Here is a 19,065-nt window from a genome sequence, read left to right as displayed (position 1 = left end):
TCTTTTGAAAAGAGCCAGGCATAATATGTGTGGGACTTGGGCATGACCCACTTCAAAAGCCAGCATGCCTGGATACAGAGTTATGTGAAGCAAAACTGAAATACCACTTGTTACCCTGCTGAGAGATGGAAGAGAAGTGGCCTGCTTTTGCTGCTGGATCCTTGAGTATCTGTGCTTGTGTGTTGAAACAGCTGTTAGTTCTGATAGAGACCTTCCCCACAAAATGACAATGGTGGCTGAAGGAGATAGATTTAAAAGAAATAAGCTGTGCATAAAACACAGGCCTTTGTATGTCTGATCTGAACATCTGTCGTGTGCTGGAGGAGAAATGAAATGTGAGGAGGAGTCCAGGGTTACATGGAAGAGCAGGGAAAGGGAAGGGGGTTGGATCCAAACTAGTTTAGAGCACTTGGCCAAGTTTGCTAAAACTACACCACCCAGCTAGAGCTTCTGAGGAGTAAAGTTGTTTCTGAGGTTGGTTGCATAACTTTGTTGTAAAATGAACTTACTTTATCACTCTTCTGGTTTTGTTTGCATCTGTGTTTGGAGCAGGCTAATAAAAAAACACAGAACAATGCTGGCCCAGTTGCTGCTCTGTAGTGTCCTGAGTTCTCTTCTGTTGTGCTGTCAGTCCTTGGGCTGGCCCAGATGATTGTGATCTTCACTAATGGCATGAGCCATGAGCAGCAGAGCTGTGTGTGCTAAGTGCTGGCCTCAGAACATTAGACAACTCATACAAGGTCTTTTAAAAAGCACCACCTTAAGAGCCTGTAGTCTAAAGAGGTAATAGAAAGACAGCCTGTAGATTAAGGCTGTGGAGAGTGCAGCGTACCTATTTTAGGCCTTACACTTGTATCAGAGGAAAAGTACTGTGTTTTATTTGTCATATGCTTGTGATGCTGAAGTCTCACAGGAGCTGGGTAAATTTTAACTCCGTAAATTGTTAATTACATTTATTGTATCAGTAATGGCTATATCATGCTTACTCTTAGACCATTAATAGCAATTAGAATGCAAAACCAAAAAAAAAGGAAAAGGATGTGCTAGTATGCATTTTCTTGCTACGGGGGGCTGACAGGACCTTGACAGCAGGTTAGAAGATCCCATCTGTATAAAGTGACTTTGGTGATTACCTGACTGCATTTGACAGTTGCTGCAAGGCTTTTTCCTTCTGTGTGCAAAAATACTGTTTGCTCCATAAATTGATGCTCAGCCAGCTGGTTCTGTCATTTGTAGGATCGGTGAGGACATGAAACTGACTGACCTGGAGCTGGTCAGGCTGGCAAACAATATCCAAGAGTTACTTTATAACGCCTCTGATATCTGCCACGATCGCTCAGTCAAATTCCTCATGGCAAGAGCAAAGGTGAGGAGCTTGGGTCAGAGCTGCTGGTGGTGCCTCATGCTTGGTGAGCATTTGCTTCCAGGTTACTGCTTTGATGAGGGTTCTGAAGCAGCATCTGCCATGGGAGTGCAGGAAATGTTGCTGCTGCCACAGGCTCTGCATGGTAATGCTCAGAGCACACCAGTGTTAACATAAATCATTGCAAGGCAGTGTTGGTTTCTTCTATCTATTTCTTTCTCTTTTTAATATTCTGATTTGCTGCCTTTGATGCTTCATGCAGAGAATGCTTGTCTGTGACAAGGTAGCAGCTTGCACTGCAGTCTACTCTGTCACATGTAGGGTTAAATAATGTGCCTCTTCAAACTGTAGTAACCCTCAGACATGCTGACTAGGTATTTCTGTATGTCTCTGGATTTTTGTGGTGGTATGTCTCCTTACAGTGGTTTTCTTTGCATGCAGGATGGCTTCCTAGAGAAGCTGAATTCCAACGAGTTTGTTACTCTTTCTCGCTTGATGGAAGGCTTTATCTTGGATACTGAGCAGATCTGTGGCAGGAAAAGCATGTCCTTGAGAGGAGCTCTTCAGAGTCAAGCCAATAGATTTGTGAATAGGTTTCATGAGGAGAGGAAGACAAAACTAAGGTACCTCTGGGTAGACAATATTTGTGTTCTTCCATGAATAATTTTATGTATCATATGCCAGCTGAACACAATCTTTTGTTCCTAGAACATCTGTAAGCTTGTTATACTTAAAAACAGGGGGTGAAAAAATGGTATTAAACCCCAATTATTTCCAGTTGGTTTAGACTTTTACTGTTTTCATAACTTGATTTCTTCAAACTGTGTTGTTCTGCGGTTCCCTAAATAAGAACAGTAATGGCTACAGAAAGTACACAAAACTAGCTTTGAAGAGCAGGATTGCTCTGTTTCAGGGGTTAAGAATAATTCACTTTCAACTGTTTTCCAAAAAAAACTAAACCCAAACCTCTTGGAGACACAGCCAGGCCAGTAACATCCATCAAGTCTGTTTGCTCTTCATCCATCAAAAGCTGTTAAAATTCCAGCATTTAGCCATTTTACTTCATTGGCAGTGATCTCATAAATAGCTTTATTGCCTGGTGTAGTTTTTGGTCCCCTATGACAGATTGAATTGTGAGATCTCTAGGCCAGCACAGTGTTCTGTTTTGCTGACAACTGTTGGGCACCTCCTTCTCATGAAGATGACTGACGTAACATCTTGGGCCAGTGGTTTTTGTTAAAATTGTTTTTCAGCATTACAGGCAAGACAAGGTATTTCTTTCTCAGCCTCCTCTCTTTTGTGTTTGTAACCAGCCTGCTTTTGGACAACGAGCGCTGGAAGCAAGCTGAAGTTCCTGCCGAGTTCCAGGACCTCGTTGATTCAGTGTCAGATGGCAGAATTTCTCTCCCTGAAAAAAAACCAACAGGTGTGTGCCTTGCAGTCCAGCTGTGAAATGAATCTATTATCTGCAAATTCTGCTATTGAATGTTGATGGACATATTCTGATGACACTCTGGGGATCTGTGTTTGCTTGCTGTCCTTTGAGGGGATGGGAAGAAAGTTGATAGCTGTTCTCTTATCTTTATTTTTTTTCTGTTACTGATGTTGAAATGCCTTGTGCTGAAAGATTATCTGTTTATTTTTTGGAAACACCAGAAGTGTTAGCACAGGGAGAGAGCTGCCTTTTTATACAAATATTCCCAGTGTAGAGGCTTGCAGTCTCTGCACAAATTCAGTCTTTTCCCACAAGGTACCACTGAGGAATTGCAAGGGACTGAGGAGTCCATGCATGTGCTCAGCCCTCCTTGTGTGAAACAAAGCCTGCTCCTTCCCACTACTTCATCTGCCAGTTCAAATGAAAGGCAGCATGCCATGTGGCTGCTCATGGAAGGGAAAACTCATGTTCACTCAATTATTTACCTTGCCACAGAAACCTCATTTGACCTCAGAGAAGTCACTTTTTCCTCCTTCTCCCCCACTTCCCCCTGTGCACAGTGGGAATGCTTAATGTGTTCTTACCTCGTGGGGATACTTATCCAGTATTGCAGTAATGGGGGTGGGAAGTGAATAACCAGAAGAGGAAGAAAGCATGCAGAGCGGGGGAGAAAAATGGCAAGACATTAGAAGGAAGAAAATACAGTGATGTCATGGTGGAGAAACCCTGATCTCCCAGAAAGAACATAGCAGATAACAGAGAGTGTATTAAAGCAGCAAGCACTCCAGTTATGGAACATGACACCAAAATATGTTTGTCAGCCATTGCTTGTAAAATAACCTCCTGCAGCCTCCTTCAAGCAGATCATTTAGCATGAAAAACTGCATCAGTAAGAGCTTCTATTATGAAGCCTGAGGAAAAAGTGATTTGAAGCTAAAATATTAATATACACAGCAAATCACTTGAGAGTGTATAGTAGAAAACCTAGTGGCTTTTTCTGCCTGTCTTTTATTTGTAACCTGTTGTATTTGGAGTTTTTAAGTCCATAATGACTATGGGACTATGAGGATTTTTTTTTATCTAAAATTATAGCAGATAATGAAGTAACTTTGTGGTTCATAAAAATTTTGATGGCTGATCAGCTTTTTAATAAATACTGTAAAAGAGAGAAGTGCTTGCTACAAAAATTATGGGTTTTTTCAAACCTTAGCAAGTGAACACTGCATTTTTATAAACAGCATTTTTTGCACTTGTTTTTAGTTCAACTCACACTTTTTCCTGTCTTACTAAAATATCTAGCTACTGAAGAAAGAAAGCCAGCTGAATTCCTTATTGTTGAAGGACAAAAATATGCAACAGTTGGGTAAGATGCACTCTTTTTTTTAGCAATGGGTTATTTGGCAAGAACTTTGGAGTAGAACTGTGATGAATGCTAACAGCTTTAGCAATCTTATTTAAATTAAAAATCCCTCTCCTTTCACAGACTAGTTTCTCTTTGGTTCCCTACAGTTGTAAAACACTACAAGCTCTTTGCCACATTAAAATGCCATTTTTTCTCTGAGTGGCTAGGTTCTAATTTATAGTTTTATTTGACTTTTTTTTTCCAATTATTTCATGAAAACACACACCTGAAAATACAGGTTTGTCTTCTGAAGACATTGTTATTTCTTGCAATCTAGGTTACCTCTGGCAAAAATTATAGGCTCTTAGAATAGTTTGGGATGAGAGAGACTTTCAAAGATCATCTTGTCCTGCAGTGAGCAGGGACACCTTGCACTTGCTTGGGACCCTGACCAACTCAACCTTGAATGTTTCCAGGGTTGGGACATCCACCACCTCTCTGGGCAGCCTGTACCAATGTTCCACCATTCTCATTATAAAAATTTCTTCCTTGTGTCTAGTGTGAATCTACCCTGCTTTACTTGAAAACTGTTGCTCCTTGTCCTATCACAGTTTGTCCCTGTCTTTCCTCTAAGCCCCTCTAAGTACTGAAAGGCTGCAATAAGGTCTCCCCAGAGCCCTCTTCTCTCCAGGCTAGACAGCCCCAAAATACCTGAGTCCACCACTGAATGGTTGCTTATCTTATCAGAACAAATATGGGCCGTCTCAGAAGCTGCATATGCTATTTCTTTGTATCCTGGCTGATTTGAATTGGAAAGTGGATTCTTAAAGCTGGTTGTATCAGAGACATTTTAAAATGTATGATACTTATTTCTTTCATTTAAAAGCATGCTGTGTTTCCAGAGACTGAGGCTTAAGCATTAATTATGCATGAGAGTGTTTTTGGAGAGGGAGTAAAGCCTGGAAGATCTCACTCCCCAGAGTTCTAACATCAATTTGCACCAAACTTAAAAGGTGTGATGTACAGGATGTCTTGGACCAGCTGTCATTTTATGAGTTGCTTCATGATGATGTGTCATTGTTCAGTTGGAAACAGAATTTGATGGCTGAGAACTTGTGTGCCAGGCAAATGATATCATTGCTGAAGAGCATTTCAGGTCAAGTAGGAGCATTGCTCTAAAGGATAAAATTTGCTTAATATATGATGTGTTTGATAATATGCCTCTGCTCACTTGAAGCTTGTTATATTTAGCTCTGTGGAGCAAGTGAGAGCTTCACAGTGCAAATATTTGTTTCATTCCTACACACTTCTACATCCAGTTTCATTGCATCTAATCAAATGAAATGCATTCATCACAAATGCCTCGTGTTCACAAACCATTCTCCAGGTGTTTATTTCCAGTTAACTTGTCATCATCTTTTTGCCCTCTACTGCCTTAAAGAAGAAGGAGTTTTAACTTTCTGAAATTTTAAAATATCTACTCTGAACGTTTGATCTTGCATCAATTTTCCTGCCTTCTGTGTATTTGAATTCTAAGGAGCATGCTTTCTCTATGGGGAGCCTTCTTCATTCCATCCAGTAGCTCCCAGATTCTCCAGTGCCTGCTGACTTCAGGAGAAATTACAGGTGTTGAGCATCTTTGAATATTTGTCGCTGTTTCTTCACAGCTGCCTTCTCTGTTTGTGATTCCTTAGCATTTATTATGTATTTTTCAGAGATTTTCTTTCATATAAAATACTTTTTCCACACACCACCCTGTGGGGTGGGTACTGGTTGTAACTATCTCTGTGTAAATCTCCTTTTATGTTTCACTTCTGCTCCACATCATTTAGTGGATTTATTCAATGCTATAATCTCTAGCATTGGGTAGATTTCTATCAACATGACTGGCCTGTGTTTGACTTTTCAGCTTCTTTTGTGCACTGAGGTGACATCCTTGGCTGTTTCCTCTCTTTCAGGACAGTATTGCTGCTAATAAGAATAATCCTGGAGTACTGCCAGTGTGTGGATAACATTCCTTCCATCACCACTGACATGCTGACCCGCCTGTCGGATTTACTGAAGGTATGGCTCCCAGTGTGCCCCCTTGCCAAGCAGGGCAGGCAGGGTGCAGACAACATGGCTTCCTCTCAATAATGCTCATGTGGTTTTGGGATTTTGTATAAATTACAAAAATTATCTAGAATCTTTGTGTTTGCCACTGTGCCATGAGGAAAGCTTTCAAGCCAAAGGCATTAAAGATGCAATTTGTTGTGGGAATTAACTCTGACTGTTCACCTGGAATATTGGAAATCCTATCTAGTAGTATTTGACATAGCTGCCTGTCCTTCAGGCTGGGTGTAGAATTAATGCTGCTGAAAAAAAAACAATTTGATCCCAGATGCCACAGAAATATATATGTGTATTGAGGAAGGAAACAAATCCCTTGGTTTTTACAAATCAGTAGAGGTATAGTCAGTAGAAGTATGAAAAATAGCATGGGATGAAGGTTCTGTTGTAAAATGTAAAGGTGATGAAACACCGGGACCTCTTGGTCATTTATTTATCATTAGACAGGAGGAAAGCTGGTAAAGCCCAGACACTGCAAGGTAATATAAATAATCAATAATAAAAGGAGCACATTAATATACCTTAAAACTGTCATATATATATATACATACATATATATATACACACACAGAGATACACATATATACATGTGTCTATACAGGCTCCAAAGCTTAGCAGCTAATTTATGTCAAGATTTTAATTTGTATCTTTGCCCACAAAGGTCATATCAGGTATTTGAGTTCTGATCATGTGCATAATCAATGAAAGATAAACAGATTCAGTCTCCAAAAGGATATTTTACATAAGGTGGGTGCCAGAGGAGGGGAAACTCTAGGAGATGGACCTTTAAATATTTGTCCTATTGGTAGCTGGTATTTGAATAACCAGATGCAGGAAGACTGCTCCCTGCAGTTGTCATTCAGATTCATCCACAAATTTTCCCTTTTAAAAGCACTACCCAAGGCAAATCAGTCTGTCTGAACCTGCCCCTATTCAAGTCTCCTTCTCCAGCTGCTGCTTCCCTCAGGAATTGCAGGACCTTTTCACAGAATAGCAGTGAATGCATCAAACTTGGCCAGATTTGCATATCTGTGTTACTTCCCTCACCTTATCTCATTCTAGCTCTGTCATTTGTGGTTTATTTCTTGGTATTCAAGCATCACATGCAGTTTAATTGCTGTGTTTTTTATCTGTCAGCAAGGTGCCATCAACTGGAGAGATGTCAAGAACAGCTAGAAAAAACAAAAGCTCATTTATTACACTTGGAACAAAATAGAGCTGCTCCAGGTGTCCTGGCACTGTACTTTTTGTCTGACAGCTGTCAGAGCCAGCAAACTTTGAGAGTAGCAAGAGCTAGACTTGATTGTAATGGAAAATGGAAAGCATTTCCAGGTAATGAAATTCCAGGCAGTTCTGAGCTGTGACTGCAGCCTGAGTGAAATGACACCTCTGTATGGGAGAAATCATGGAATCCTTTAGATTGGAAAGGACCTCTAAGATAATCAAGTCCAGTTTTTACACAGCACTGCCAAGGCCACATCTACACATCTTTTAAATAGCTCCAGGGATGGTGACTCCACCACTCTCCTGGGCAGCCTGTTCCAATGTTTGACAGCCCTTTCAATGAAGAGATTATCCCTACTATCCAAACCTTGGTGCATCTTGTGTTTTCCTCTTGTTCTGTTGCTTGTGGGGAAAGCATTTCCAGGTAATGAAATTCCAGGCAGTTCTGAGCTGTGACTGCAGCCTGAGTGAAATGACACCTCTGTATGGGAGAAATCATGGAATCCTTTAGATTGGAAAGGACCTCTAAGATAATCAAGTCCAGTTTTTACACAGCACTGCCAAGGCCACATCTACACATCTTTTAAATAGCTCCAGGGATGGTGACTCCACCACTCTCCTGGGCAGCCTGTTCCAATGTTTGACAGCCCTTTCAATGAAGAGATTATCCCTACTATCCAAACTTGGTGCATCTTGAGGCTGTTTTCCTCTTGTCCTGTTGCTTGTGTAAGAAGAGACTGACCCCTACCTGGCTACACCCTCTTGTCAGGGAGCAAAAAGGTGCCCCTGAGCCTCCTTTCCTCCAGGCTGAGCACCCCTGGCTCCCTCAGCTGCTCCTCATCAGACTTGTGCTCCAGATCCTTCTCTGGGCACACTCCAGCACCTCAGTGTTGTGAGAGGCACACGTGTGTGATATTCACATTCTCTGAACAGAGAGAGAGATAATTCTCTCTCCCAGGTTTTTTCTTAGAGAAGTACAGAGAGATGAAGAGAAAACAATTCTTATCTCTACTTGCTGCACTTGTTGTTTTCACACATTTGAAATGTGTTAGAAAGATCATTTACCTAAAGGGATTTAGTAATTAGATTCCAGTGATGGTTATTTATATTAATTAACCAGTCACTCAAAGCTGTGTCCTGACTGTCTCCAGACAGTCACAAGTTTTTCTTTAGTATCTTCTAGTATTCTTTAGTATAGTATCTCTTTAACATAATATAGTATTAATGTAATATTATATCGCTTTAATAAAGCATTTGTTCATCATTCTAAATCAATAGAGTCAGATACCAATCATCCATCACGTCAGGGGTGCCCTACTTTACTATACACGTGGCTGTAATGACTGGGGTTGTTCAGGTGGTGCAGACAAGAGAAGGCTCCTGGCCTTCCTGCTGGGTGCAGGAATGCTTTCCTTCCAGCAGGCACAAGGAGGAGGTGTTGCTCTGTTCCAGGCTCCCTCCTGGCTCTGCATGCACAGGCCATCTGGGAACAGTCATTGCCACAAAAGGCAGGGGACAGGACATGTGGCCAGCACCCTTTGCAGACCAAGTTTTTGATGGTTTACCTCACAGTCAACACTAACCTGATAAATACCTCAGAGGAGCTTAGGCTGTGTGAGATGTGTGGAGGGAAAATCTCCAAAAACTTACAGGAAAAACTCTCAAAATTTGAGGGAAAATTCCCCAAAATTCCAGGAAAACCCCCTCAAGTTTGACCAAAAATCCTCCAAATTTTAGGGGAAAAAATCTTTAAAATTCCAGAAAAACATTGAAAAAAACAAGGAAAAAGGGCCAAAATTCCAGGAAAAATATCCCAAAGTAAACTCCCGCAAAAATCCCAAAATCTGACGAAAAACCCCCAGAAATTGCAGGAAAACCAACAAAAATTCCAGGAAAAATCAGGTAAAAATTCCAGGGAAAAGCCTTAAAAATCTGCTGGAAAAAAACCCCAAAATTTTAGGAAAAAAAATCTCAAAAAAAAATTCCAGGAAAAGCAAGCAATATACTGTCTCCAATATTTTTGAAAAATCCAGGAAAAATCCCCCAAAATTCCAGAATAAATCTCAGAATCTTCATTAAAAGAATGTCCAAAAATTTGAGCATTTGACTCAGTGTTTCTATTGAAAATCCTCACAGAGGTGTAAGAAAAGTTGTTGCTTTCTGGAGAAGATGAAGTGGATGTGAGGCAGTTTCAGCCCTGCCCTGTCTGAAGGCAGTGGAGGTTTTGCCTCTCTCAGATCAGGAGCCACCCATAGCTCTGGGTCACTTGTGGGATGAGGTCTGGGTTGCTTTTCCAGCCCTGGATGCACCATTCTGGCAGCCCAGAGTTGAGGGGGGGTTGGTTCATGGTGCCTCTGTGGACCTGCATGCCAGAAAATGATTTCCCCTTTTTACACAAGGAGGGTTGGAATTTTGGGTTTGTTCTTGCGTTATCGTGAAGAAAGACCTGTGAAGCAGAATAATGCCCCTGCCCTCAAAAAGGAGGTCTTTGTGAGGACAGGTCTCTGTGTTGCAGACACAAGCTGCAGGGCAGCCTTGTCACTGTTTCTTCTGCATCTTCAAGTGTATGAAAAAGGGTCAAGTCTCTCTAAGTTTTGCCTCTCAGTGTCAACAGGCAGTTCTGTTCAAATATGAGCCCTGGGATTTCTGCTCTACATTCAGTGCAGGAGTTGGGGACAGCAGCCATGGCTTTTTCTGCTGCATCACCCAGGCCCAGTCTGGCATATCTGGTGTCTCAACTGGGTGAGGAAGCAGAATTCCAGTGTAAGACAGAACCTGCTGATAGCAACTGTCTTACTATCCAGAGGCTTTGTTTACCTATGTGCTTTTAATGATAACTTCTTTTCTCCTGGAAGTGAGTTAGGAAAGTCTAAGCATGAGTTGTCCACTATACCTGGAATTCTTACAGGGTTGGCTTTTCATCTTCTGTGCATCATTTGTTAAATCCAGTATTTCATAGTGTTAGCAACACAGATTCAGTCACCTCAGCAGGACGGAGTTTCAGTGCCTTCAAGTTTCCTTTAACATCAGCAGTGGAGAAGGTCAAGAGCCTGAGCAGAAACCTTTTGTCTTGATGTTTTCCACTCTGATATTATGTGGCTACTCTACTGAGTAGTGAAACTCTGGAACTGGCCTTCATAATGACTTATTTAACTTGCAAAATTCTGTTGAATTTTGTGTTTCTAAACTGTGGGTTTGTGTAGATGATAAAAAGTCAACATGCCTTTTCACTGTCTTTCTTTTTCTCACAGTATTTCAACTCTAGAAGTTGCCAATTAGTGCTTGGAGCTGGTGCATTACAAGTTGTTGGCTTGAAAACAATCACTACGAAAAACCTAGGTATGGATTTCTGTATTTAAATTGTCAAAGCTTGTTCCCCTGTCTATTAAAAAACCCAAGTGTAGAAAAGCCCTAAATATCTCTGATAAGTTGTGTTTGAGTTGTGGGGCTGTGCGTGGGCACAGAGGATGGTAGCACCTTGCCAGTTCCCTGCCTGGAGTGTAGTTTTAAACTTTCTCCTGAAATTAGGGGCCTTTGACTGATAGGTTGGAGCAGACATTTAAACTTAGAGTTCCCATGTTTCAGGATGAGAAACTGGTGAGATAACCAGTCTGCATTTCCCTTTTGGAAAGGGAACAGCCTGATGAGAATGGCTTGAGAAGCTGTGGGCCACAGCTAGGTCAGGTTTTTGCTGCAGGATGTTAGGCCAGTGTGGTGACCACACTGGCACCAGTGTGTGTCCTGCTGCTGGCTCAGGCCCTGTTGGAGTTGGGATAAGCCTGGTTTTTGGGATCCTGTTGGCACTGCAGCAGGAGCAGGTTCAGGGCAGGTCAGTGCTGGCAGGGCAGGGTGTTCTGTACACCACTGCGGCAGCAACACTGCTGCCTTGAGAATGTGGTTGCTGAGGTTAGGTAGCTGATGAGTCAGGTCTTTAGAGATCTCTCTGATGTCTGCATGTGCTCAGGGCTCAAAATGTCGAGTAGTCAATCAAGGAGCCTCTTGTAAAATGAGTCCCTTATCCCATCTTACCAAGCTGGCTGTGAGCAGCCAGGTACCAGTCTGGCATCTTCATGGGATGGGGGTTCCCAGGGAAACAAACATGTACCTCCATGCTTTTAGAACACACCAAAGCCCACCATGTGAAATTGTGTCAGATCTGTTACTTATGTCAAAGGAGACATAGTCCATACAGAAATGACTCTTCCTGTGTAATAACTGTTATTTCTCCTCCTGGATTCACAGCCCTTTCTTCACGTTGCCTCCAGCTCATCGTACACTACATTCCCATTATCAGGGCTCATTTTGAAGCTCGGCTGCAGCCGAAGCAGTTCAGCATGCTCAGGCATTTTGACCACATCACAAAGGTAATTCTTCTGGCATTTCCTGAAACACAGAGTTCTGCTTTTCAACTGTACTCTGAAGAACATGAATGCCACTAGAAAATGAAACCTGCTTTCTTCCCTTGCAGGATTATCACGACCACATAGCTGAAATTTCAGCAAAGCTCGTTGCCATAATGGATAGCTTATTTGACAAACTATTATCCAAGGTAATGATTTATGGAAATAATTATACATTCTCTAAATTGCAACTGGAGATCTCATTGTATACAGTCTACATGTTTCAAATGGAGTCTTAAACTTTCCTAACCAGGCTTTGTTTGAACTTCTTTTAATTATATAGATGGAAGCTCTGTGCTTTCTCATGAATGTGTCTTGTGTTCGCATTTGCCACCTGGGTGTCAGTCACCTTCACTCCCAGGAAAATGAAATGCTTCATTGGCTGTTTCAGCAGGAATGGCAATGCTGTGGCTGGCGCAGATGCTCGAGTGTTCAGGAGCTGAAGTGCTCTCCTACCACTGACAGCTCTTGTCTGCAGCCAGGCTCAGCAGATCCCTTTCCCTGTTCTTTCCAATAGGGAGGGTGGCATTTCTGGCACCTGAGGAAACAGCAGGAAGGTGCTGAGGAGGAAGAGTTTTGGAGGGGAGAGACCAGCCCATCTGTTGGGCTGCTGGCCTGGGGACTGGAGGTCTGTGCTCAGCAGTTCCTGCTGTGGAGCAGCATTAGTGCTCCTGGTGTGTTCTGGTGTTTAAACAGTGCTACAGTGTGGTCTTGGGCTGGATCTGCCCTGACTCACCTCAGACTGAGACACCTCCTTGACCCACAGATACATAAAGTACATGGCCTTTTAAAGCTTAGTGTTGTGCTTTGGATCTTAGGGTTTTGGGGGAAAAAATAAGCTGTTTCATGACAGGGATTAATTCATTTTTTAGTGACAAATTTTATTGGTTGGCCTGGGCCTACATCTTCCTTCAGGGAGCTCATGAGAAGCACGGGAACACAGGCTGGGGACAGGCTGATGAGAGCTGTAGTGGAGCAGTTGCAACAGGCAGCATTTCTGTCTTCCTTGCTGTTTCTGTTATTTTATTGTTACTTTATGTTGTGCTTTTTCATTTCATCTGTTTCTTTGGTCTGTCAAGTAGTGCTGCCTAAACTTAGGGTGAAAAAAAAAAAAAGCAAAAGCATTTAAATTGGGATTTCCCACTCCTATTCTGTTTACTTTTTTTAAAAAAATGTGTTTATGCTCTTCTCTAAAGACCAAAATAGTCTGGTGGTTTTTGGGGGCTTTGTCCCACATCAAAGTAGCTGTTATGTGAAGTAACATGGCTGTTTGGCCACTGTATCTCTTGAGAATAAAAGACAAATGCAAGAATTTACATTATTGACACTAAACAAGTGTAGCCCACAACAAAGCAGGAATAGAGTTTATGTTCTTAATGGCAGTTAGTGAGAGCTCATCTCTTACTGTCCTTCCATCTTCACAGCCCACTGTCCCTTTGGGAGCTGGCACAGGATGTAAACTGGGACTTTAGAGTTCTTGAAGGCTGAGTGACAGTGCCTGGCCCACATGAATGCAGCCCACAGAGCCCAGCACCAAAGGAAGGTTCATTTGCTTCCATTCCTAGCACATGCCATCATTTGGCTCATCTTGTTCCTAAAAATGAAATCTTGGTACTGAAGGCTGTGAAGAACATAAACCCAGAACATTTGCAAATAGGCATGTCAGTACAACCATGCCAGTGTGTTCCTGGATTCAGGTGTTTTTCTGAGTCCAACTATTTCAGTGTCCTGTGGATGAAGTGGTCACCTGCTCTGAGGTGTGTAAATCTGCACAAGTGAGTTCATAGCAGTGGGCACACGTCAAACCCTGCCCTTCCTGCTTTGTAGGAGATGAACAGTTGGTGCAGTGGACAGGATGTTGACCTGGCACTGGGTAATGCAAGCAAGTTACTCCTGCTTTTCCAGGCTGTGCTTCCCCTGGGAGCTCCATGGCATGGGAGCTGTCCTTACCCTGTGGCACTGAGACAAGGCAGTTCACAGCAGCATGGACACTTCCCAACAGCTGTCTTTGGCAGGGAAATACAACAGGAATGGGGTTATTGAACAGTGGAAATAATAAATTCAGCAAATGGGAAAGGCTCGTTCATTACCATGAATGGAAAAAATCCAGTACGAGTTCTGAGCTTCTCTTGGAACTTGCTGGCTTGTGAGTGTTTGGACAGAAGAGCAGTGAGGTTCTTTCTGATCCCTTGTGGTTTTAAAGGTGTTGACCTCAGCTGCACACAAAAATGGCCAGGAGATCTTGGGGTTCTTCCCAGGGCTGTTGCTTTTCCCCATGACAATGAAGAGTTGGGTGTGGCTGTAATCATGCAATAGCCGCTGCTGCAGCCTCCCAGTTCCCTCTGGTTTAACAACATGCTGGGAAATTGGAAACAATTTCTTGCTTAACTTCCTTGTCTTGAGGTATGCTTGATCCCTCATGCTGGGTGGTTGCTCCCTGGAACAGAAAGCATTATTTTTCTGCTATTTCTCCTGTCAGAATTAGGTCATTGGTTTGGATTTTCTGTAAAGACTTTCTCAAAACTCCCCACTTCTTTTTTTCTCTTGTGCTCAGACAAGCTTTGTTCTCTTTTACAATTCAGGCCTGCATGAAAGCAGGCATCTCTTCCAGTCTGTTTGTAAATGATGTAGTTACAATGATTCAGTTCTTTCCTGAGCTGTGCTATGCTCCCTGGGGAAGTGTCACCCTCCCAAAGGTGACCTGCCAGTGTGTCACCCAGGCCTGCGATGGCACACCTCTCCACCTGGAACTGCAGAGCTGGCTTCACTGTTCCTGGGACAGGTTTTCAGTGTTTCTGAAATCCTGTTCAGATCTTCCTTATCCAGAGTGGGGACATAAGAATTTTGTTCCCAAAATCTGTAGCAAATCTCTTGCCATCTGGTGTTTTCCAATGCCTTGTTTCTTGGATTTAAGGCACTGAGAGAAGAGACTTTTTATTTTTACTCTGCTTTCCAAGGTGTTTCTGCAATATTCTTGTAGGGTTGTGATATGATGTGGTTGGGGTTTTTTGTTTTGTTTTGTTTTGGGTCTTTTTTATGGCAGATAGATGAGATTTCAGGAGTTTCCATTTCTTTATGGTTTCCTTGATTCTTCAGAAATTTGGCTATGTGTGTATGATCCTAGACAAGCAGTTTTCTCTGGGGAAGTACTCAAGGGGCACATTTCTCAGAGGCAGAAGTGCTTGTCTGTCATTGACTCGTACCAGTCTGAAGGAGAGGGCCAGCTCACAGCCACAGGACCTGCATCTGCAGTTCCTGGCTGGATCAGATCATGCCCAGCCACCCTTTTAATTTGTGGTGTGCTAAATGGATCTCGATTCCTGATGTTATTAGCAAAGCAGAGCCCCAGGTGGCTGTTGGGAGCTCTCCTACATGAACCATTTTGAAGTGGCAGAAAGGAGTTAACTGGTTGTGTGTTTATTTCCAGTATGAAGTGAAAGCCCCTGTTCCTTCAGCATGCTTCAGGAATATCTGCAAGCAAATGGCAAAGATGCATGAAGCTATATATGATCTCCTTCCTGAGGAGCAAACTCAGGTGAATGTTATTTTTGAGCTTCATCTCACAGCTCGCTTGCAAATGCACATGGCCTTGGGAACAAGAGAGACTTTATCTGGGAGAGGGGAATTCTTTTTTGAGTCCTGGTGAAACCCACACGTTAAAGGGCTTGGCAGCAGTCACACGGACAGCTTGGGCTGAGCTGAAGGAAGTATTCCAGTGTGTAGGGAGAGCAATGGGTTACACAAAAAGAATGGATTTCAGGATTTTGAGCTGCTTTTTAATGTCTGGAGATGGCAATCCAGGAATTAGTGCTGAAATGCTATGCAAATGGCAACACTTTGGGCTTGAGTGCAGCCCTCTGAGAAGATTATTCTGTAGCACTGCTCAGAATTGGTGGCTTCCAAAAGTCCCTGAATGTATTACACACCCAAATTGCAGCAGATGTGCTTTTGCAGGAGTTTGTTGCAGTCATTGCTACTGCAGAGTTGCAAACCTTAAGGACAGGAAGGACAGATTTAGTCACTGAATACAAGTTGTCATTTCTCTTTCACATTGGATTAAATGGTCCCTTCTAGCACAGGAAAGAGATTTGTTATCTTCTAGGCTTAGTATAAATTGCTAGATACTTCAGACAACAGAGGAGAAAAGTTCACGTTCCAAAGAACAAGTCCTCTAGGTGCCACACACAGCGAGTAGGTGAGGGTGTCCTGTGTGGTACAGACTGTGCGTGGCCAGAAGGGCGAGATTGAAGCACTGGCAGAAGGAGGAACCATGGGAGTTGCAGAAACAAAACCAAAAGTCAGTGACTGAGGGTGTTGGTGTTTCACCTCTGGAGGCAGTGACGTGAGCATGGGCACAGTTCCTTACTCTGCTGCTGTGGTTTCTTCCAGATGTTGTTTTTACGAATTAACGCAAGCTACAAACTCCACCTGAAGAGGCAGCTGGCCCACCTCAACGTGGTCAATGACGGAGGACCTCTGAACGGGTGAGCTGGGGCTCTTCTCTTCTTTCACTGTTTAAATAAGCAGCCATCCAGAGGGTGTCTTCTGCAAGGAGGTCATGATTCCAGAATCACAGCTCCATGTTTTAGTATGTCCCATTTGGAGCTTGCTTACTGTAAAGGACATGACTTGTGCCATTCCACTGTAACTAGGAGTGCAATCCACTTGGTAACAGACTGGGAGCTGGACATTGTCTGACTGGAAACCTGCTGGTAGGTGTCCTCAGCTCATGGATTGCTTTCTCTCCCTTTGTGTGACAGCAGCAGCCACAGTTTAATTAGCAGGAATTGTGTGATTCCTGAAGCAGTTTTGAAACGTGGATGGTGACTCATGGTGCTGGCAGAGTAAAAATAGGAGAAAGCAGCATTTCATCTGTGCAGTGGGCAGCTCTGCAGGAATGGTTTTTAGAGCAGAACTAGATCTGAAACAGAGATTATGCTCACAGAGCTTTTCCCCTTCCCTGCCACAGCCCACTCCATCCCCAAACAGGTCAGCAGTACCTGTCCTGAGAGAGTGTGCCTGGCTGTGCCTGCTGTCCCCACCTCACAGGAAAAGCCTCTTGCAGGCTGAATTCTGTTATCAGATGGATTGTCTTCTGAAACAGTGGAGTTTTTAATAGTTCCTGATGACCTGGGGGCAGTGATACATTTGCAGTGTAGCAAGGGTGAATGAAACTCATGGACCTACCCACATGCAAGAAAAGATTGTCTTAGGTTGCATTAGTTGAAGAAAAGTTGATAATGCTTCAAATGTCACTGGAATGAAAGTTTTGTTCCTTTCCAGTTTATTATTGCTTCTCCTGTTTATGTGCATTCCTCCTACTTTGTGCAAGAGTTTATCTGAACTGATTCTCTGTCCTCGTGGTGTGTTCGCAAGGTGACATTCCATGGCCTTTGGTATTTATGAAGGTGTTTGTAACCAAGCTCACAGAGTATCCACTGCAGCCCCAGCTGAAGTGAGGGGCCCTGGGTGTGCTCAGGGTGTCTCTCACTGGGATTTCCAAGTCCCAAACACGGTGCTGTCTTCATCCTGTGCTGTTGGCTTAGTTCTGTCCTTGTGGCTGCGTGGCCTGGATCCCTTTTGGGTACAAGGGTTGGGGCAGGTGTTCCTGGTGACCTGCTGAGGGCGTTTCCCAGCACTCAGGAGGTCTCAGCTGGCTCAGGACTGTCTGATGGCAGCAGTTTTCTACTTCAGACACATCTCTTAGGGAGCTGGGGCTGTTTGAGAAGGGGGAACATCAAACCCTGGATGGCACTTGATGTTGTTCCAGCAGTCTTCTCTGACCAGGTTTTTAACATAGACTCCTCATCCTCATTCTGTTTAAACTGCTTGTTTCTGTAATAATAGTAAAAATCCAGGTCTGTGAATCCTGGTTAACTTTTTTGCTATGTAAATGCAGCTTCTGTTCCTACATCTTGCTAGCAAGAAGCATCATGATCCCTGACATGTTTCAACAGTATCTGAGGGATTTCAATTTTGTATAAACTATTACAAACAATACAGTTGTTGTGCTGTTCAGTTGCTTTTTACATTAATTCTAGAATCATAGAATCATTACCCTCTAGAATACAGAAGTTAATGTTGCAATAATTAATGTTCTTAGTTGGAATGGAATGGAGGTTTAAGTCTAGATAAGCCTGGGATTACATCAAGAGAATAGAAGTTTTAAATGCCTAATTCCTGCTGAGTTTTCTGAACTCATGGTTTGATCTCCCTTCCCTAGAACTAGTTTTACACCCAGCAGTAATCCTGTTATGGATGATCACTGCTGTAAAATAAACCACATCCATAGCATTGAGTTTTGAACTGATACTTAAAATATCTAATCCAGGCATAGGATTTGAACGTGTATTGTAGCAATTGTGTGCCAAAGTCCTCGACAAACCCTGTCTGCTTGTCCAGGCACTCCAGGTGGATGTGATGGGGTCACGTTCTAATCTTGTGTGTTTCACTGCAGGCTGGTTACTTCAGATGTGGCTTTTTACACTGGAAACCTTCAAGCTCTGAAAGGCCTTAACAACTTAGATCTAAACATGGCTGAAATCTGGGAGCAGAAGAGGTGATAATCCATTGGGAGCAGTCACTTGGCTCTGACAACAGACTGACTCTCTTCTAAGCAGCGTGACGACGGTGAGGTGAATACTTGAGCCCAGAGCCCCAGAAAGGGCAGGATTGAGAGTCGGGGGAGCTTAGACTCAGAGGGAGCTGCAGGGAGACCCTTCCAGTGTCCTTCAGCAAGAAACAAGTGATCAGCTGTCTGTGCAATGTTTTTTCATTCTCTCTGGAAACAGACTCAGGTTTCTTTGGACCAAATCCAAAAGAACACATAGCTGTAACACAGCTGTAGTTGTCTAGAATGCTCTGTATATCTTTATATTAAAAAGATGCTTTGCATTTCTTCTAGTGCAATGAAATTCACATGGTGTCCCACCTTATTTAATGATGGTACAATATAAAAATCTTGCAGTTGGAACTCTGTAGAAACTGTTTTTCTCTATGAAACTATGCTGTTCTAAAATTTATTTTTTTACAGAACTTTATATAAATAAATGTCTTTTGATTGCTTGCATATAGGATTCAGCTTTGTTAGGGAGCAGTCCTGTTCCAGGGGATTTCTCAGGACCTAAAATCTGAAGACAACATTTTCTAAAGCAAGGGCCAGTTCCTCAAAGCCCTTCCTGTGGGAGAGAGG

At 42.8% G+C, this 19,065-nt stretch overlaps 1 protein-coding gene across 3 annotated transcripts in view; it reads left to right on the top strand.

Annotated features, from left to right (window-relative positions):
* Positions 1 to 18,784, top strand: part of VPS54 (VPS54 subunit of GARP complex) — a 47,982-nt gene extending 29,198 nt beyond the window's left edge. For 2 of the 3 annotated variants that reach the window (XM_041404482.1, XM_041404479.1), the window contains 11 exons: positions 1,237 to 1,366; positions 1,805 to 1,986; positions 2,677 to 2,789; positions 4,098 to 4,161; positions 6,099 to 6,204; positions 10,725 to 10,812; positions 11,716 to 11,837; positions 11,942 to 12,022; positions 15,301 to 15,408; positions 16,263 to 16,357; positions 18,331 to 18,784. In XM_041404482.1, the coding sequence (XP_041260416.1) occupies positions 1,237 to 1,366; positions 1,805 to 1,986; positions 2,677 to 2,789; positions 4,098 to 4,161; positions 6,099 to 6,204; positions 10,725 to 10,812; positions 11,716 to 11,837; positions 11,942 to 12,022; positions 15,301 to 15,408; positions 16,263 to 16,357; positions 18,331 to 18,436 (1,195 nt within the window). In that variant the 3' untranslated portion in view covers positions 18,437 to 18,784. The remainder of the gene's footprint in view (positions 1 to 1,236; positions 1,367 to 1,804; positions 1,987 to 2,676; positions 2,790 to 4,097; positions 4,162 to 6,098; positions 6,205 to 10,724; positions 10,813 to 11,715; positions 11,838 to 11,941; positions 12,023 to 15,300; positions 15,409 to 16,262; positions 16,358 to 18,330) is intronic. The other variant, XM_041404480.1, reaches the window with a different exon arrangement.
* The last annotated feature ends 281 nt before the right edge of the window (positions 18,785 to 19,065 follow it).

This window comes from Onychostruthus taczanowskii, unplaced genomic scaffold, assembly GCF_017590055.1.
Source record: "Onychostruthus taczanowskii isolate IOZ18803 unplaced genomic scaffold, ASM1759005v1 scaffold21, whole genome shotgun sequence".
Classification (NCBI taxonomy): domain Eukaryota; kingdom Metazoa; phylum Chordata; class Aves; order Passeriformes; family Passeridae; genus Onychostruthus; species Onychostruthus taczanowskii.
Note: the sequence above shows the minus strand (reverse complement) of the source record. Positions and strands in the feature narration are given on the sequence as shown.